The sequence below is a fragment of the Saccopteryx leptura genome, chromosome 2 (genome assembly GCF_036850995.1).
Source record: "Saccopteryx leptura isolate mSacLep1 chromosome 2, mSacLep1_pri_phased_curated, whole genome shotgun sequence".
NCBI lineage: Eukaryota > Metazoa > Chordata > Mammalia > Chiroptera > Emballonuridae > Saccopteryx > Saccopteryx leptura.
The window spans coordinates 330487829-330508664 of NC_089504.1; the positions used below are offsets into that span (position 1 = coordinate 330487829).

Consider the following 20836-nt stretch of genomic DNA (forward strand, 5'->3'; position numbering starts at 1 on the left):
GAGTCGAGGTGGGAGAGAGAAAATCAGTTGTATTATCTGCTGGCTGGGTGCTAATATACAAATTTATTTGTGCAGCTCCCTGGGAAGCTGAATGAATTGGATCATAATGGAGATCTTGCTTTAGACCTAGCTCTATCACGGCGACTGGAGAGTATTGCCACCACACTGGTTAGTCACAAAGCTGATGTGGACATGGTAGACAAGAATGGCTGGAGTTTGTTACATAAAGGAATCCAAAGAGGTAGGAAGAAGTATATTTTATATTTTTCTCTGCAGGCAATTTTACTCACAGCGAGTAATTTTTGAAGACTCTGACCCTGTTCCAAAAATCCTTAAAAGCTTTTTGAGTCTGTACTCACAGGGGCTACATGGTTTAGAATTTGTGACCAGTGGGTCAAAGGGAGACTGAAGAGCTATTGTCTGTGCCTTATTGTTTAGGCTCTTCGTAGTGTCAACAGGGGCCTAGAAGAAAGGCTAGAAAGATGGTACTTTCAGAAAAAATACCTTTTACTTGTAAGCAGGTGATTTGTTTGCTTTCAGTATCTTTCTCTAGGCTCTTCTGTCATGGCAAAGTGATCAAGTTTGATTTTATTTTAGAAAAGTTATACTTTGTAGCTATAAACAAAAATGATAAATTGTAGCTATATTTTGAATACATAGTCATTAGTATTGTAGTATCTGCAGTGGAACAACAAAGCATGGATTTGTTGTTCCACATATTTATTCACTCATTGGTTGATTCCTGTCTGTGCCCTGACTGAGAATCAAACTCACAATGTCAGCATATCAGGCCAACACTCTAATCAACTGAGCTACCTGGCCAGGGCTGCAGTAGTCAGCATTTTTGATTGAGTAGGAAGCTGTATAGCAATAGCATTCCAGTATGGAATGAAGTTTTTATTTTTTTAGGTGAGAGGAAGGGAGATAGTGAGTGAGGCTGACTCTCGCATGCACCCGGACTGGTATCCACCTGGCAACCCCATCTGGGGCCAGTGCTCAAGTACTGAGCTATTTTTAGCACCTGAGGCTGATGCACTCCAATGGAGCTATCCTCAGCGCCTGGGGCCGTGCTCATATCAATCAAGCCACTGGCTGCAGGAGGGAGAGAGGGAGAGAAGGTGGTAGGGAGAGAAGCGGATGGTTGCTTCTCCTGTGTGCCCTGAATGGGAATCGAACCCAGGTGTCCATATGCTGGGCCAATGCTCTATCCACTGAGTCACTGGCCAGCACCGAAAGTTTTCAAAAATTCCAAAGCCTTAATTTTGTAGAGCAATAGATGACTTGATTGAAGTACTTGGCTACCTTTTGGTTTATGTGTGGACATTAAAGACAGAGTATACTAGCCTGACCAGACGGTGGCGCAGTGGATAGAGCATCGGACTGGGATGCGGAAGGACCCAGGTTCGAGACCCCGAGGTTGCCAACTTGAGCACTGGCTCATCTGGCTTGAGCAAAAAGCTCACCAGCTTGGACCCAAGGTCACTGGCTCGAGCAAGGGGTTACTCGGTCTGCTGAAGGCCCGCAGTCATGGCACATATGAGAAAGCAATCAATGAACAACTAAGGTGTCGCAACAAAAAACTGATGATTGATGCTTCTCATCTCGCTCTGTTCCTGTCTGTCTGTCCCTATCTATCCCTCTATCCGACTCTCTCTCTCTGTCCTTGTAAAAAAAAAAAAAAAGACAGTATACTGATTTCCCCACATCTTAATCATGTATTTTATACACTTTCAATTATGCGTTATTACTATTATTATTGTCTCTGCTACACTTTTGCCATTCACGGTTTGCTCCTAGTGGGTGGAATGTAGGTGCTTCAGATATGGTTATGTTGCAGCTATGGCTTTACCCTTTTTGGGGAAGGTTTTAATAATATAAATACGTCTCTAAGCTATGTGCTAGAGTGTTAAACCTGCTGGCTAATGGAGAGGAACATTTTGTTCATCATAGGGAAGGAAATCCATAGAGTATGTGAATGTCAAGAGCAGATGCATTTTTCCCAAGCACCACTCTGCATTGTGCAAAGCCATTGGGTGCTTAGCACTGGGTGTGGGTTAAGTGTGGAAAGTTTCCACCGCACAGGGAATTATTCTTTCCCATACTGTTTAGTGTCTGGCATACTTATTTTGGAAACAAATAGACATGTTACTAAAAAAACAATCTCAGAATATGTTTCTTTCCTGTTAGGGAGTTAAATTCTTATGTGTGATGAAAAACATCTTTGATGAGTTATTAAATATTTTGGTGATTGCTTAGTTACAAGAATTGCCAAGAGTTGGTGATGCATTCTTGATGCTTATTTTCAGACAATTTAATCTTCCACTCTGAATTTATCAGTTGCCTGCAAGACTGTGGATTACAGTGTGGTTACGATAAACATGATCGCTGCTAACTTTGGAGAGTGTGGCATGGTGTGGTAGACACAGCACCGGTGTTGGAGCTTGGATGTACCAAGGTTTGAATCCTGGCTCATCCAATTACTCTGGCTTTGGACAAGTCACTTAACCATTTGGGTCTTCTTTTCCTTATCTGTAAAGTAGGAATCATGTCTCTTACTGGTTGTTGAGAGAATGAGAGGCAGCGTTAGTAGCACACCTTTCACAGTGACCACTACCATGTGGTAGTGTCAGCCTCATTACTTACCTTGGCCCTGTGTTGGAGTACTGCAACTAGCTCCAATTGCTATAGTCGTTTTCACCTTTCTTCAACTTGAACTGTTAATCTTACTTGAAGTTCATCATTCATTCATTCATTCATTCATTCATTCTTGACAGAGACAGACAGACAGGAAGGGAAAGAGATGAGAAGCATCAATTCTTTGTTGCAGCACCTGAGTTGTTCATTGATTGCTTTCTCATATGTGCCTTGACTGGGGGGGCTGTAGCAGAGCGAGTGACCCCTTGCTCAAGCCAGCAACCTTGGGCTCACGCCAGCAACCTTGGGCTCAAGCCAGCAACCTGGAGCTCAAGCCAGTGACCTTGGGCTTCAAGCCAGCGACCTTTGGGCTCAAGCCAGGGACCATGGGGTTATATCTGTGATCTCACACTCAAGCCAAACGACCCTGCACTCAAGCCAGATGAGCACATGCTCAAGCCAGCAACCTCAGGGTTTCAAACCTGGGTCCTCCAAGTCCCAGTTCGATGTTCTATCCATTGCACCATTGCCTGGTCAAGCCTGAAGTTCATTATAATAAGAGTAAAGATCTGCCTGACCTGTGGTGATGCAGTGGGTAAGCGTTGACATGGAATGCTGAGGTTGCCAGTTCAAAACCCTGGGCTTGCCTGACCAGGCAGTGGCGCAGTGGATAGAGCGTCAGACTGGGATGTGGAAGACCCAGGTTCGAGACCCCGAGGTTGCCAGCTTGAGCACGGGCTCATCTGGTTTGAGCAAAAGCTCACCAGCTTGAACCCAAGGTCGCTGGCTTGAGCAAGGGGTTACTTGGTCTGCTGAAGGCCTGTGATCAAGGCACATATTAGAAAGCAATCAATGAACAACTAAGGTGTCGCAATGAAAAACTAATGATTGAGGCTTCTCATCTCTCTCCATTCCTGTCTGTCCCTATCTATTCCTCTCTCTGACTTTCCCCTCTGTCTCTGTAAAAAGAAAAAACAAAACAAACAAAAAAACCCTGGGCTTCCCTGGTCAAGGCACATATAAGAAGCAACTACTATAAATTGTTGCTTCCTGCTCCTCCTTCCCTTCTCTGTCTCTCTCTCCTCTCTTTAAAGTCAATAAATAAAATCTTAAAAAAGAAAATAAAGATCTTTCATATATGAAATTTAAGTCTGGTTCTAGACATGTGTTAGAATCTATAAAGAAAATAGTCAGTGATCATTCTAATAGCCAAGTATACCAGTTTGTGTGAACAATGAAATAGGCAGCCACTGTCTGTGGTGAGTCCACAGGAATGCCATCCCTTCTGATTAGCTGTATCTGGGCAAAATTCAAGTGTGTAACTTCATGATTTCAGTGATGAGTTCCCAACTACAGGTGTCCCAAGAGTTCCACTTCAGACACACCCAGTCATTCCTCTTTGTCTGCAGTTACTGACTGGTGCCTTTTGGGTACAGCATTGGCCAGAATAGCTTGCCCTGGGTATTGTCATATGTGACTGTTCTTCTATTATTTCTTTTCTAGGAGATCTGTTCGCTTCCACTTTCCTCATTAAGAATGGAGCCTTTGTCAATGCTGCTACCTTGGGTGCCCAGGAGACACCGCTGCACCTGGTGGCATTGTACAGTTCAAAGAAACACTCAGCTGATGTGATGTGTGCGATGGCGCAGATTGCAGAGGCCCTCCTGCAGGCTGGTGCCAACCCCAACATGCAGGACAGCAAGGGCAGGCAAGTTGGGGAGCGAACAGACTGTGCCTAGCACCATTTCCAGAATGTTATTTTATGGTGGCAAGGCAGGAACTTTATGTTCTTTAGTTTGGTATTATTCAATCTGGTATTTATTGAAGTCGCAACGATTTGCTACCCAAATGAGAGACATGACTAAAGCCAGACATTTGGGGAAACCATTTCCATCCTGAGTAACTGAGGGCTTTGGAGTTTTAAGTAATTTCTGTTATCTTCAGAGTGGTCATCTAGTTCCACTCCTCCAGCAAAACCTTCTCCTGGCACCTTTGTTAGAGTTGCTTAGATAGACTGAAGAAGTGGAGCATGCCATCTCAAGGCAGTCTGTTTTATTTTTGTGAGGTCTCATTGTTGGGAAAGTCGGTGTATTAAACCCAGTTCTACCTCCTTGTAAATACTCCCACTGCAGAGACCTCTCTCTGCACAGCTTGCCATTTCTTCCGTAGCACAGCCCTCTGTGTATTTGACAGTGGCAGTCGTGTTCCTCTTCCCCTTTCCAGAAATATTTAGTTGAGGGTTCCTTGTGTTTTAGAATCTAAGAAAGGGCTGCTTGCCTGACCTGTGGTGGCACAGTGGATAAAGTGTCGACCTGGAAACGCTGAGGTTGCCGGTTCGAAACCCTGGGCTTGCCTGGTCAGGGCACATATGGGAATTGATGCTTCCTGCTCCTTCCCCCTTCTCTCTCTCTTTCTCTCTCTCTATAATAAATAAATAAAATCTTTTTTTTTTTAAAGAATCAACTGATAAATGCATAAATAGGTAGAATAACAATAGATGTTTCTCTCTCTGTCTCTTCCTTCCTCTCTCTAAAATCAAGAAATACATTAAAAAAAAAAAAAAAAAAAAAAAAGGCTGCTTGTCTTTGGGACAGCAGTGTGGGAGGCAGTGGAGGGGAGTGGAGCTACCTGAATGACCAACATAAGTTGGACTCACTTTTCATCATAAAAGCTCAGTATTTTATAACTTTGAAAACACTGTCAAAAAATAAGAATTGTGTGAGGTTGTTAGAATAGGAAAATAGATTTGCATGATGGACAAAATACATGGATGGATCTCCCCGTGATCTCCCAATATTGTGTGATAATTATTTTATTACCCCAAAATAATTGCATTTGTTTTTCTTCTGTTGACTTCAGTTTTTTCCCCCACCTGCAGTCAAGTTTGGCAGTCTATAACTGAGACAGGCGCCAGCCAGGGGGTTCCTGTGCTCTGCAGTGCCAGTAACCTTCAGGGCACTGAGGGCAGCAAAGAGCAGTTAACTGCCACTCTGATCAGGTCCTACCTGTTGCTGCTCTGCCTGTGTTTGAGTATAGGAATTATGAGAAGCAAAACTTCCTTTTCCTACCTATGGTAGAAATTGCTGTTTTAAAAACATGAGTATCGCCTGACCAGGTGGTGGTGCAGTGAATAGAGCGTCGGACTGGGATGCTGAGGACCCAGGTTTGAGACCCTGAGGTCTCCAGCTTGAGCGCGGGCTCATCTGGTTTTAGCAAAAGCTCACCAGCTTGAACCCAAGGTCGCTGGCTCGAGCAAGGGGTCATTCAGTCTGCTGAAGGCCCGCGGTCAAGGCACATATGAGAAAGCAATCAATGAACAACTAAGGTGTCGCAATGCGCAACGAAAAACTAATGATTGATGCTTCTCATCTCTCCGTTTCTGTCTGTCTGTCCCTGTCTTTTCCTCTCTCTGACTCTCCCTCTGTCTCTGTAAAACAAAACAAAAAAAAACAAAACATGAGTATCTGCGCAGTCAATAAGGGTCAGTATTTAATTGGAAAGTATTTATATCTCTTTCTTTTATTGATTCTTATCCTTTTGGCTACTGAATAAATGGTAACATTTAAGCAAGTCCATTTGCATTCTTTGAAACTTCATTAAGGGTTTGAAAAAGTATTTGCCACAGTAAAAAAAGACACTGTTCAGAAATGTGGTATTTCTTATGGATGGTGATTGTCCATAGGATTCTAGTCGCCTCTTGCTGTGAGTAATTGGGCCATCCTGACCGATACCTCTTCTCCTTCATCCTGCAGGACTCCCTTGCACTTGTCCATCATGGCCAGGAACGAATACGTGTTCAATCAGTTGCTGCAGTGTAAACAGTACGTAGGGAAACATGCAGAAATGAAAGAGCAATTTTGAGGGTGGGATTGTGAGTGGAAAATAGTTTTAAATGTCTTTTAGTGTTACAAATTTTAATAAGTAAAAGTTTTAAAATGATCATTCCAAAAGTATAAAGAGGAAGAATGAAGCTGTTGTCAGTATAGAGTGTCTGAAGAACGTGTTTGATGTTCACATTGCTTTTGTGTCGCAGGTTAGATCTGGAACTGAAAGACCATGAGGGCAGCACGGCTCTGTGGCTGGCAGTGCAGTATATCACTGTGTCGTCCGACCAGTCTGTAAACCCCTTTGAAGACCTCCCTGTGGTAAACGGGACTTCATTTGATGAAAACAGCTTTGCGGCCAGACTCATTCAGCGTGGCAGCAACACCAATGCACCCGACACAGTAACAGGTAAAACCTGGGTCCCTAAGGGCTAATGCTCACGTCTGGAGCGCCATGAAACAGTGTGTCAGTATTCTTCCAAAAATTTAGAAACAATGAAATGTTATTATGAAAAGTATTTCGTGCTGATTTTAACTGCAGTGGAAGTTCAAGTTATTTTTATTTTAGTCTTGTGCTTCACAAAATTTAGCTAGACTGAGTTATATGTGTTACACTGAAACACTTCCATTTGTTTAATGCAGTGAGTGGCAGACTTGTTGAACTCAGAGCTCCTTTTACCCTCTTAAAATTATATCCTAAAGAGCTTTCTGTTTTGGTGGGTTACATTTTTGTTGTTTATCACATTAGAAATTATAACTGAGAAATGTTTTAAAGATGTATTAACCACCTTTCTGTTGGTGGACACCACCAGGTAAGCACCATTCAAGCCTCCCCTCCTGTAGCCACCTTGTTTAAGTCAGAATGATAGGGCTAAACAAAACATTTCTAAGCCAAGGACAAACATTGAAGACCATAGGAGTAAAACTCAAGTATTTAAGGGACATTTTCTGGTAGAACTTCAGCTCACAATGTCTTCAAAATGGACATCTAGCCAGAATTTGTCAGATACGAGACACCACCCCCACCCTCAGGGACATTTGGCATCATCTGTATTCATTTTTTATTGTTACTACAAGATTGAGGGTGCTACTGTCACCTAGTGGGCAGAAGCCAGGGATACTGCTAAGTATTCTGCTATGTAGGACAGACCCCTATAGCTGGCCTCAAATATCAGTAGCACTGCTATTGAGAAACCGTGTTTAAATCCAGCCCCGGTAAGGGTATGTAACTTACCTCTGGTCCTGGGTGGCGGATTGTGCAAACCCAGGGAAGAATAATGTCTCCTGACTTCCAGAACAAGCCATTGCTAAGTCCAGGCCCATCCTAGTCTCTGGCCACATACAGAGAGTGCCTCTGTGGACCTCAGTGTGACCTTCTCAGGTCAATTGTGAAAAATGGAGGGGAAGGACAAGGTGTGCTGCAATGTGGAACTGGACTTCATTTTTATGCAAAGGGAAGAATGAATATGCCCATTTTCTCCTAGGAAATTGCTTACTACAGCGGGCAGCTGAAGCAGGAAATGAGGCAGCAGCTCTTTTCCTGGCAACCAGTGGTGCCCACATCAACCACAGAAACAAGTGGGTGAGTGTGCCAGGGAAGCCGGGGGAAGCGGTTTTGATCTGTGAAAGAAATGGCAGTGGCAGATGCGTAGGGAAAAATGGGATGGATTCTTGCTTTTAGTTTTTGTCAAAGTAATGTAACATGATTAAAAAACCAGAATGAAACAGATGCTTTTATCCTCAAACGTTGGTTGATTGATTGACTCAGCACCATTTTGTAAGCATTTGTGGTATTTCAGGTCCTAAACTATACATATGCATATGTGTCCTTCTGTGAATATTCTGTCACTGGAGAGAAACGTGAAGCTGGTATCTTTAGGGGACAGTAATTGCATGGTGGGAGCAAGGAGTAAGAGAAAACTTTTTTTCATTGAATATTCTTGTAACTTTTGAATATTGAATCAGGAATCTATAATACCACCTTAAAAAAAAAATAGAGAGAAAGAAGAGAAAAAACAAAAAGAAAAAACCCAGGGGCGCAAGGGAGATTTTGAGGGGAACACGGGGGAGGGGGGATGCATTCGGGGCAACACTAGAATCTTTGTAAACACAATAAATTAAAATCAATAAAAAAATAAGACAACTTAAAATGTTTCTAATTTTAAAAAGTAATGGGAGGTGGTCTCGGTCAGAGTTCAAAGTGAGGTTGATAGAGTGAGTCAAAGAAACGGTCTGGGCGTGCTGGTGGGGGTTTGAGAGGTGATGGTCCTGTCTCGGGCTGTGATCTTGAGGCTCTTCCCTTTTTTTTTTTTTAATTTAGAAAATTAATTTTAATAGGGTGACATTGATCAACAAGTGTACACAGATTTCAGGCAAACATCACTATATCATTTGAACAGTCAGTTATGTTGTATATCCATCACCCAAAGCCAGATCATTTTCTGTCACCTTATATTTGTCGTTTTTAAGCTCCTCCCCCAGGCTCTTCTATTTCTATGGTGTTTATTTTAGTGACTATTGAAGCCCTCTGTTGCTGTTTAATAATAATCAGATGTTATTTGTATAATAAATAATTATAAAAACAAAGTCAAGGGTGGTTAAGAAGGTCATTGGAAATGCAGAGGATGAGAAGCCAGGACATTTGGAAGGTGCCTGCGAGACACTGGAGAAACTAAGGATGATGGTATAGAGGAAAGGAAGGAGAGACCAGGAGGAATGGTGTGAAAGTCACTGAGGTCAGCTGGTGACGGGGGACCGAGGGCTGTGACTGGCACAGAGGATCTGAGTTTAGCACTGAGGCTGTCATTACTCCTTTCTGAAGGGGGCCCCCAGCCTGAAAGTGCTCTGATTCGGTCATTTGTTTCTATTCAGGGAGAAACCCCATTGCATACGGCCTGTCGGCGTGGCCTGGCCAGCCTCACTGCAGAGCTCCTGCAGCAGGGTGCCAACCCAAACCTGCAGACGGAGGAAGCCCTGCCTCTGCCGAGGGAGGCCACCTCCCTGACCAGCTCAGTGGGCAGCCTCTATCTGCAGACGCCGCTGCACATGGCCATTGCCTATAACCATCCAGATGTGGTGTCTGTCATCCTGGAGCAAAAAGGTAGGTAGTTGGGAATTACTGCCTGTCACTTTAACCTTCAAAGGGTGGTTTTGAATAGTTAATTACAGAGTAGGTGTTTCTTCCATTGGTGAGTTTTTAAGGTTAAACTGGATCAGCATATACTCTGACTCCCGACTATAGTGTACATTTTCAGGAATGGGCCTGCCCACTTCACCTAGTGGGTTAAGGTGTTAGAACCTTTGACTCCTTCTCTCTTATTTGAGGGTGTTTTCCCAGGCATTTCTATGCTTGATCTTAGCCAAAAGGCCAAGAAGCAATCCCCAGGCATTTCAGTGTAGGTCAAGCAGAGCTTGCTTTGGCATGAGCTCTTTGAGAACTCTGCTGCGGCGGGTCCTGCATGAGCATCAGCCCTCCCAGGTGGCCTCTGAGCCACCCTGGCAGGTGAACCATGAGATAGGGGCCCAAAAGAAGGGAAGCCCCTGCAGTGGGGAGGCCTCTTTCCCTCTGAAAGTCTCTGATAGTTCTCTCTGTCCTGAAATGTGTTTTACTCTCCTCTGCATCTTGGAAAAAGACCAGCGCTTTTTCGCACTGGAAGGAAGTGGGGTGTAGGTAGAATGTGCTTTTTCTTGGTCCTCAAAGGAATTGTAAAGTGGTAGGAAAACCTTGCCACGGCTTGTTTTGATTCTCTTTTCCACAGTCAGGTAATTAACGTGTATTTCCCTAGCAGAATCTGGGTTTCTTTTTATGATGATTCATTGTTCTAAGCTTTTTAAGAAGTTCATTTTTGGCCCTGGCTGATGGTTCAGTAGATAGAGCATCGGCCTGGCATGGAAGTCCCAGGTTCAATTCCCAGTTAGGGTGCACAGGTGAAGCGACCATCTGTTTCTCCCCCCGCCCCTGCCCTCCTGCTCTCCCTTTTCCCCTCCCATAGCCAGTGGCTAGATTGGTTCAAGTGTGGCCCCAGGCTGTTGAGGACAGCTTGGTTGGTCTGAGTATGTTGGCCTCAGGTGCTAAAAATAGCTCAGTACTTGAGCATTGGCCCCAGAAAGGGTTGCCAGTTGGATCCTGGTCAGGGTGCATGTGGGAGTCTGCCTCACTATCTCTTCTCCTCTTTTCTAAAAAGAAAAAAAATATTTAAGCTTTGCTCTGTAATATTATATTTCTTGGCTTCTACTCTCCACAAGAAGATGGATCACGTATTTTAGACAGGTAGTTTGAAACTAAACTCTTTATTATCTTGGACACTTTAAATGTGATCCATGGGTCACCTGACCTGTGGTGGCGCAGTAGATAAAGACTCGACCTGGAATGCTGAGGTCACTGGTTTGAAACCCTGGGCTTTCCTGGTCAAGGCACTGTGGGAGTTGATGCTTCTTGCTCCTCCTCTCTCTCTCTCTCTCTCTCTCTCTCTTCTCTCTGAAATAAAAATATTTAAATAAAAATAATAAAAAGAAAATGTGGCCCATGGGTCATGAAATCAAGTGTTCTTTTCCTTTAAAAAAATTTAGCTAATGCACTTCATGCCACCAACAACTTGCAAATTATTCCGGACTTCAGTCTCAAGGATTCCCAAGACCAGACTGTGCTGGGCCTGGCGTTATGGACAGGTGAGGCAGTGCTGAGGCTGTTGATATCTGCAGATAGACTTGCCTCAGAAGGGGGTGAGGGAGAGAGGGAGGGAAGGAGGGAAGTGTGGAAGACTTGGAGCTAATCCTTTGGTTGTAAAAAGAACATTTCTGTTTGGGTTAAGCCTGTAATATCCAGTAGAAAACTGCTGGCTTTGAGAAATTGAGAGGGTGTATTTGTTACAGTAAGATGTTGAAGAAGTGCGAAAAACTGGGCATGCATTAATTAGGGCTTGTTTATTTCCCAGGCATGCACACAATCGCAGCCCAGTTGCTGGGCTCCGGGGCGTGCATCAATGACACCATGTCTGACGGGCAGACACTGCTGCACATGGCCATGAAGCGACAGGATAGCAAGAGTGCGCTCTTCCTCCTGGAGCACCAGGCCGACATCAACGTCAGGTGGGTGGGACGGCCACAGCACCGGGTCTCGTTTCACTGAGATGGTTCAAAAGCATACCCTTGTTTATAGAACTGATTGTGTGTGTGTGTGTGTGTGTGTGTGTGTGTCAGAGACAGAGACAGAGAGAGGAATAGATAGGGACAAACAGAAAGGGAGAGCGATAAGAAGCATCAATTCTTTGTTGCAGCTCCTTAGTTGTTCATTGATTGCTTTCTCATATGTGCCTTGACTGGGGGTGGGGGGCTACAGCAGAGTGAGTGACCCCTTGCTCAAGCCAGAGACCTTGGGATCAAGCTAGTGATCTTTGGGCTCAATCCAGCAACCATGGGGTCATGTCTATGATCCTACACTCAAGCCAGCAACCTCAGCGTTTTGAACCGGAGTCCTGTGCTAGATGCTCTATCCACTGTGCCAGGCTAGAACTGATTTTTGTCTTTGTTAAATAAAGGAAGAAAATGTACTCATACAGTCGTGGGATGGAGAAGGGGAATTCTTTGTTCTTGTCTGAACTTTTTAAGACCGATCCATGTTATTGCACAGTGTCATTAAAAAGAACAGTCTAAAAATCAATTGTTTGAGTAAGAATTTGTTATAATGAAGAACATTACAACAAATGAGCTATCAGAAAGGCTTGAGGGGGAAAAAATAAGAGTTAAACTTTTATTGTATTATATTTTCAAAGGAATTTATCTTGCTCTCCAATGTCAAGTGGTCCTGAATGACTGAGTGGATGGATGAAGTGTTTTGTCACATGGATAGTTGGGGTGTCATTTTATTAAGATACCATTAAAAGCCAGCTGTATTCACTTAAGATTTCAATACCCTTGGATGCTAGTCAGTCATCTTTTCTGTGACTTAGGAAGGCAAAGCTGTATTTTTTAAAAAGTCTGGGACAAACGCTACTGACAGGTTATATTTCTCTGAAAGTATTAATGAATGTAAGTGAATTATGCTTAAGAGATTCAGTGGATTCAGCCTCTGGAATGCCCAGAAGGGCACCATTTAGCATTCGGCTTTAACTACAATGTTGGTGTTGGTGTGCATGTTCTAACAGGACTCAGGATGGGGAGACAGCCCTTCAGCTGGCCATCAGAAATCAGCTTCCGCTTGTGGTGGACGCCGTGTGCACCCGAGGAGCTGACATGTCTGTGCCAGACGAGAAGGGGAACCCCCCACTGTGGCTTGCGTTGGCAAATGATTTGGAGGACATCGCGTCCACTCTGGTGAGACAGATTTAACTTTAGTCTGTTTATCCAGGGGGATATTTATGTCAGAAATGAATTTGGTACCTACATAACAACCACAGGGAGCAAGAGATCTGCCACGTGACAAACTGAGTCACAGACGAGCAGTAGAAATCATGTTAAAGAGTGCAGTTCGACATAGTCTCAGCCAGCCCTTTTTTAGGCTGTTAGCCAGAAAACCACCCAGAATTCTTGTAAGAGAAAAAGCTAAGGCATTTCCTCAGGAGTCTTCTCTTGGGGTGGGTTAATTTGAGGTGGGGGACAATGGCTGTCACCAGAGTAATAAATTTCAAAATCTCAGTGTTGTTCCCTTGTCCAGAAGAGAGGGCCCAAAATTAGAGTAACCCTGGAAGTTATTCCTTTTTGAAGGGCCTGAAATGTCACAGTAAGGCATTTTACATCTGGTGGTTTTGACCAGTTGTTACTGACTTTACCTGTTAACTACAGGTGTATGTCACTGAGGGCTTGTGATTGTGTGTATGCGTGCACTTATGTGTTTTCTGTTTCTTCTAAAATACAACTCTAGAGGCCACTAATTAAACATACCTCTCATATTTTTCAAACACATCATTTCAAGGACTAGTGCATACTTGCACAGAGCAGATTTTAATCGGTGTTTATAAAACTAATGAAAGATGCAGATTAAAATAATTATCAGTTAATTATCAACTGTATCTTGCCTGAAAAATAAAGCTAATGATGTACATAAAGCTCAGAGCTGGGAATAAAAATGTTTGCCTTTCCTAGGCAGTGTTTGTGAGTAACATGTTTTTCTGCAGGTCAGACATGGCTGTGATGCCACATGCTGGGGCCCAGGACCTAGCGGATGTCTTCAGACACTTCTGCACAGAGCCATTGATGAGAACAATGAGTCCATCGCCTGCTTTCTCATTCGCAGGTCCGAGAAGCTTAAGTATCCCTTCAAACCCTTTTGTATTCAGCTCACTGAAGACCGTAGCAGTGCAGTCTGTGACAGCTGGCCGCAGGCTCGTCGGCTGGGCTTTCATAACTAAGGTCTGCCACGTCATGTCAGCTGAGAGACTGGGCTCACTCTGCTGTGTGAGTGAGACAAGCTTGTGTGCCCAGATCAGAGACTCTGAAAGCTGAGTCACCTTCCTGCTCTGGGAGCCATATAAGCGCCCATAGTCAAATCAGACCAGTTTACACAGTGAAGCCAAGAGGCTGGGGGAGGGGACCAAATGGCCTCTGCAGGGCCCCACCAAGATACAAGAGCTGTAACAGGCTCCATGGCCTCTCAGAGTACAGGATGTGTGGGAGACGAGTTTATTCGGGAACCCTTTAGAGGAATGATTCTCAAAACTGAAATGCTTGCAGATCTCTTGGGGAGATTTAGAAAGTTCTCATGGCCAACTTCGGAAGAATCTGTGGAAGGGGGACCCGGATACTAGCGACTGAGGCCAAGGACCTAGAGGAGCAATTCCTGGGGGTGGCAGCTTTTTTGTTGGATTAGGTGAGGCTGTGTGCCTTCAGGCTAGGTGGCAGTGTAGCACTTAAAGCCTTCTTTTCCTTTTGCCCTCTCTTCAGTGGCTGCGATGTGAACAGTCCCCGACAACCGGGTGCTAATGGAGAAGGAGAGGAAGAGGCCAGAGATGGACAGACCCCCTTGCACTTGGCAGCCTCCTGGGGACTGGAAGAGACAGTACAGTGTCTTCTGGAGTTTGGTGCCAATGTAAATGCACAGGTATGCAGGGTTCTTTTCCAGGGAGAGGGATGGTAACCCCAGAATTAGGGAAATCTCTACATCAAAGGGACCTTGCAGATTCTCCAGTCCTAGGTCTCTGCCTTACCTCAAATGGGGCTGAGCTACAGACAGGTGAAGTGACTTTCTTTGTGTCATGAAGCCTGCCTAGTAATTTGAATGATTTCATGTTAAGACTTTTCTTCTTTGTACCTTAGTCTTTCTACAGCATGAAGAACTTCTTTTAATTTTTATTTTTTAATTTTATTTTATTTTTTTTAGAGAGAGGGAGCGGGGGAGAGAAATAGAAAATGAGAGAGATGAGAAGCATCAACTTAGTTGTGGCACTTTAGTTGTTCATTGATTGCTTCTCATACATGCCATGACTTTTGGGCTCAAGCCGGTGACTTTGGGGTTTTGAACCTGGGACTTCAGTGTCCTATGTCGACACTCTATCCACTGTGCCACCACTGCTCAGGCGAGGAACATTTGTTGAATCAGCTTTTCTTTGGCTTCTATCCCGGTTAGTTATAGATTTTCATTGAGAGTTTGTTTTTGTTCTAGTTCCAAACTGCATAGAAATGGTTCCCTACGTACAGTGGTTTCACTTACTGATTTTCCAACTTTATGATGGTATGGACGTGATGTGCCTAATATAATAAATTACACGAGATAGTGTTACATATTTTGCCCAGTTATAAGCTAATGTAAGTGTTCTGAGCACATATAAAGTAGGCTGGCTAAGCTATGGTGTTCTGTAGGTTGGGTATATTAAATACCTTTTCAACTTAAAAGATTTCCTACTTACAGTGGGTTTGTTAGAATGTCACTTCATCATAAGGTGAAGGGCAACTGTACATTGTTTAGGAAAATGTTCTAGCAGCTCAGTTGAACATCCCTGAGTTGTGTTCCTTAATGATTTTCAACGTTGTAGCCTGTGAATATTTATGTACCTTTCCCTATAGCCAGATTAGGAATGGTTTAACATATAGGGAGGCTGACTGCAGATCTTCTAAACAAATGTGTTTGTGCCCCTAGGTCACTAGAGCACGAGTAATGGAGGGTGGCTTTTAGTTATCTCTGTTTGGCCTCTTTAAAAGCTGATTTCAAACACAGGGTGGCAGTGTTTATTCTCAAAACCAAATTTGATTTAAACATTACTCCTCTTTAGATTTTTCCTGAGTTTTATCTTTCATTTGGACATTGAAACCTGTGCCTTGTCCCCATAGGATGCAGAAGGAAGAACACCTGTCCACGTGGCCATCAGCAACCAACACAGTGTCATCATTCAGTTGTTGATATCTCACCCTGACATCCACTTGAATGCACGAGACAGGCAAGGGCTGACCCCTTTTGCTTGCGCCATGACTTACAAGAACAACAAGGCTGCCGAGGCCATCCTCAAACGAGAGTCTGGGGCTGCAGAGCAGGTAAGTGACTAGTACCCAGTATTCTTCATGGTGTCCCGAGCACGGTAGAATCTGCTGCCTGGACACTGACCATATGTCTGCAGTTATATGGGTCTCTTCTATATAAAGACATTTGTTTTGAAATTATACTTCCTCCCCCCCCTTTTTTTTTTACAGAGACAGAGAGTCTGAGAGAGGGACAGACAGACAGGAACGGAGAGATGAGAAACATCAATCATTAGTTTTTCATTGCGACACCTTAGTTGTTCATTGATTGATTTCTCATATGTCTTGACCGCAGACCTTCAGCGGTCTGAGCAGACTGAGTAACCCCTTGCTCGAGCCAGCGACCTTGGGCTCAAGCTGGTGAGCTTTTTGCTCAAACCAGATGAGCCCGTGCTCAAGCTGGCGACCTCGGGGTCTTGAACCTGGGTCCTCGGCATCCTAGTCTGACGCTCTATCCACTGCGCACCGCCTAGTCAGGCTATACTTCCCTTACTTAAAATTTGGCCATTTAGATGTACTGTCAGTGCTGGATTAGATTTGACTACTCTACTCTGTATGTCAGCCAACAAATGGTGTCACATACAGAAGGAAGCTGAAGATGGCTGGACCCAGTAATAGGAATTCTGTTTCATGTACAGATGAGGTCATTGTTTGCATTTTGCTTGATTATTTAATTGCCCTGGTGATGAATGTTCCTAAAAGATTGTAATTGAACTTGAGCTTTTGGTGTGATAGTGGGTCAACTTTCTGAGAGTTTTAGCGGAATTAATTTATCATTCAGCTTAGCAGGTTCAGTTGTCCTGTTCCTTCTGAGTGGTGAACTCTTGCCCTGAAAGAACAGATGTGTGGGGAATGACAGCAGTCACTGCTCTGAGCGGGGGCTGAGGGCTTTGTTAAATCATTCCTGCAAACCCATGAATCTCCATTTAGCATTTCGAATACTGTTAAGATTTTGAATAGCCATTTATAGAGGTAAGTGGAAACTTGGGACCTGAGCAAAAGGAAATTAACATATTTGAGACCATTGTTTGATAGTTCAGACTTGTGTACCTTGGTTTCTTCAGCATTTGTATACATGTGACTGAACTGTGTAGGTGTTAACTCATCATTGCTCAGATATGTAAAATGTTCATGAATGGACAGTCATCTCACATTTCCTCTCAGTCTAGTATAAAACTGGTACTGTTGACCCACATACTTTGCAGGTACATGTGCTGGTAATACCAGCGCATGTGCTGTGGAAATGTATGTGTTGGGCGTGTGTGTCATATGTTGGTGACCCCCTCAAACTCACTGAGCATCCTACTGATATGACAGCTCTGTAACTACAATACTTCTGGTAGTTCGATTTGAGTGAGCTTTTGTCTGCTTTACACGAGTGAAGCGATGTCTGTGATGCACTGTTGGCTGCTTCCCCGAAATGTACTGTTATCCTGTCACTCTGTAAAAGAGGGAACTTTCTGAAGGTTTGTTTGACTGCTCAGGCTCAGGCTGGCATCGCAGCTATGGAGTTAGGATGCTGGGTGCTTGTTTAGCCAAAGCAGGAGACTCCACCTGTGCCTTTCCCCAAGTGTCCCACCCCTTTTCTTTTTTAAATTTTTTTATTTTTTACAGAGACAGAGAGTGAGTCAGAGAGAGGGATAGACAGGGACAGACAGACAGGAATGGAGAGAGATGAGAAGCATCAATCATTAGTTTTTCGTTGTGCATTGCAACACCTTAGTTGTTCATTGATTGCTTTCTCATATGTGCTTTGACCGCGGGTCTTCAGCAGACTGAGTAACCCCTTGCTGGAGCCAGCGACCTTGGGATCAAGCTGGTGAGCTTTTGCTCAAACCAGATGAGCCCACGCTCAAGCTGGCAACCTCGGGGTCTCGAACCTGGGTCCTCTGCATCCCAGTCCGACGCTCTATCCACTGTGCCACCGCCTGGTCAGGCATGTCCCACCCCTTTTGGTGCCTTCCTTTCTCGTACTTCAGCTTCTCTCGTGGCTTTCCCAGGCTGCCTCCTGCTGCAGGAGGCTGTGGCACAGCTTGGATCAGTGAGGGCCCCCTTTCCCTGAGCGCAAGAATGTGACCATATACACATGGTCGTGTGCACAAATATGCAGAGTTGGTCTCTTTGGGGGCGAGGGGCATCCTGGAACCGAGGGAAAGATTGCACCATGACCTCTCCAGTGGTCATGGCAGCTTGCAGGTGTTCAAGGATGTACTTTTACACAGGGGAGCCCACTGATATTTTGGTTCCTACTTCTTGTCTCAGGTGGATAACAAGGGCCGGAATTTTCTTCATGTGGCAGTTCAGAACTCTGATATTGAAAGTGTCCTGTTTCTGATCAGTGTCCAGGCTAATGTGAATTCCAGAGTCCAAGACGCTTCCAAGTTGACCCCTTTGCACCTTGCTGTCCAAGCAGGCTCAGAGATTATTGTCCGCAACTTGGTAAGTGCCACCAAACCGTTACTGCATGTAATATATAGACAAAGCACATGTATGTGTGCAGAAACTCTCTTCACAGGTGTTTTCCCAGTGGTTATGAAAGGCCAGTGCAAATCTGGGGAGTAAGCCACTACACTCAGTGTGCAGTGTATCCTAAGTGCCCAGTGGGCTGCTTGGGCAGGCAAGTGCTGGAGTGAGGCCTTGAGGGAAGGCAGGATTGCGGTGGTAGAGGCAGGGGGAGCGTCTCCGGAAAGGGGGAACTTCTGCTCAGTTAGTGCTTTCAAGCTCTCTCTTTCCTGTTTGTAAATTGAGGTATAAAACAGTTTCAGGATTACAACATATTGATTCAGTATTTGTATATATTGTGAAATGACCACCACAATAAGTATAATTAACATCTGTCACTCTACATAGTTACAAAAAATTATTTTTCTTGTCATGAGGTCTTTTAATATTGATTCTCTCAGCAACTTTCAAATATACAACAGCATTGTTAACTATAGTCACCATGTTATATATTACATGCTCATGTCTTGTTTACTTTTTTTTTTTTTTGTATTTTTCTGAAGTGAGAAGCGGGGAGGCAGAGAGACAGACTCCCGCATGTGCCTGACTGGGATCCACCTGGCTTGCCCACCAGGGGGCGATGCTCTGCCCATCTGGGTCATTGCTCCATTGCAACTGGAGCCATTCTAGCACGTGAGGCAGAGGCCACAGAGCCATCCCAAGCACCCGGGCCAATGTTGCTCCAATGGAGCCGTGGCTGCGAGAGGGGAAGAGAGAGAGAGAAAGGAGAAGGGGAGGGGTGAACAGATGGGCGATTCTCCTGTGCACCCTGGCCGAGGTTTGAACCCGGGACTTCCACATGCTGGGCCAATCCTCTACCACTGAGCCAACTGGCCAGGGTATTGTTTACTCTTTAACTGGAAGTTTGTGCCTTTGGCCCCCTTTACCCATTTTGTCCACCCCATCTTTTTTTTTTTTTTTTTTTTTTTTTCCACAGGGACAGAAATAGAGTCAGAGAGAGGGATAGATAGGGACAGACAGACAGGAACGGAGAGAGATGAGAAGCATCAATCATTAGTTTTTTCATTGTGACATCTTAGTTGTTCATTGATTGCTTTCTCATATGTGCCTTGACTGCTGGCCTTCAACAGACCAAGTAACCCCTTGCTCGAGCCAGCGACCTTGGGTCCAAGCTGGTGAATTTTTTTGTTTGTTTGTTTTTTTTTGCTCAAGCCAGATGAGCCTGCGCTCAAGCTGGCAACCTCAGCGTTTCGAACTTGGGTCCTCCGCATCCCAGTCTGACGCTCTATCCACTGCACCACCGCCTGGTCAGGCCACCCCATCTTCTGCCTCTGGCAACTACCAGTCTGTGAGATCATAATGGTATTTGTCTTTCTCTGTGACTTATTTCACTTAGCATAATGCCTTAAGGTCCACCCATGTCATTGCAAATGGCTAGATTTCATTCTGTTTTAATAGCTGAATAGAATTCCATTGTGTGTGTATACACATTATATAGCTATACAGTATATGTGTGTTTGTGTGTATATACACTCTGTACACATACACAATGTATATACATACACACCATATCTTCTTTATCCATTCATCCATCAGTGGCCACTTAGGTTGTTTACATATCTTAGCTATTATAAATAATGCTGTAGTGAACATGGGGTGCATTTATTTTTTTGAATTAGTGTTTTTGTTTTCTTTAGATAAATACCCAGAAGTAGAATTGCTGGATGATATGGTAGTTCTGTTTTGTGTGTGTGTGTGTGTGTGTGTGTGTGTGTGTGTGACAGAGACAGAGAGAGGGATAGGCAGGGACAGACAGACAGGAAGGGAGAGAGATGAGAAGCATCAATTTTTTATTGCAGCATCTTAGTTGTTCATAGATTGCTTTCTCATGTGTACCTTAACCAGGGGACTATAGCAGACCAAATGAACCCGTACTCAAGCTGGCAACCTCGGGGTTTCAAACCTGTGTCCTCCGTGTCCCAGTCCAACGTCCCATCCACTGTGCCACTGCCTGGTCAGGCTGGTGGTTCTATTTTTTAACCTCATACAATATTTTGTAGTGGCTGCACCATTTACATACCTGCCATTAGTGTGCAAGATTCCCTTTTCTCTTCCCATGCTCACCAGCACTGTTCTTGCCTTTTTTTTTTTTTTGTGACAGAGAGAGAGAGAGAGACAGAGGGACAGATAGAGACAGATAGATAGGAAGGGAGAGAGATTCTTCATTGTGGCACCTTAGTTGTTCATCAATTGCTTTCTCATATGTGCCTTGACCCGGGGACTATAGCAGAGCGAGTGACCCCTTGCTCAAGCCAGCAACCCTGTGCTCAAGCTGGTGACGTGGGGGTTTTGAACCTGGACCTGGGTACTCTGCATCCCAATCTGACATCAACTGCACCAGCGCTTGGTCTGGTCTGCCTATACTGTTCTTTTATCTTTGTGATAGGAACCAATCTAACAGCCATGAG

At 44.3% G+C, this 20836-nt stretch overlaps 1 protein-coding gene across 1 annotated transcript in view; it reads left to right on the forward strand.

Annotated features, from left to right (window-relative positions):
- The window catches only part of ANKFY1 (ankyrin repeat and FYVE domain containing 1), a 75047-nt gene that overhangs the window by 44623 nt on the left and 9588 nt on the right, over positions 1 to 20836 (forward strand). Inside the window, exons 7-19 of the mRNA XM_066363411.1 lie at positions 76 to 241; positions 4138 to 4342; positions 6387 to 6455; positions 6668 to 6867; positions 7943 to 8040; positions 9330 to 9558; positions 11028 to 11126; positions 11393 to 11546; positions 12602 to 12770; positions 13571 to 13689; positions 14337 to 14493; positions 15720 to 15920; positions 18168 to 18344. Coding sequence (XP_066219508.1) covers positions 76 to 241; positions 4138 to 4342; positions 6387 to 6455; positions 6668 to 6867; positions 7943 to 8040; positions 9330 to 9558; positions 11028 to 11126; positions 11393 to 11546; positions 12602 to 12770; positions 13571 to 13689; positions 14337 to 14493; positions 15720 to 15920; positions 18168 to 18344 — 2043 coding nt within the window. The remainder of the gene's footprint in view (positions 1 to 75; positions 242 to 4137; positions 4343 to 6386; positions 6456 to 6667; positions 6868 to 7942; positions 8041 to 9329; positions 9559 to 11027; positions 11127 to 11392; positions 11547 to 12601; positions 12771 to 13570; positions 13690 to 14336; positions 14494 to 15719; positions 15921 to 18167; positions 18345 to 20836) is intronic.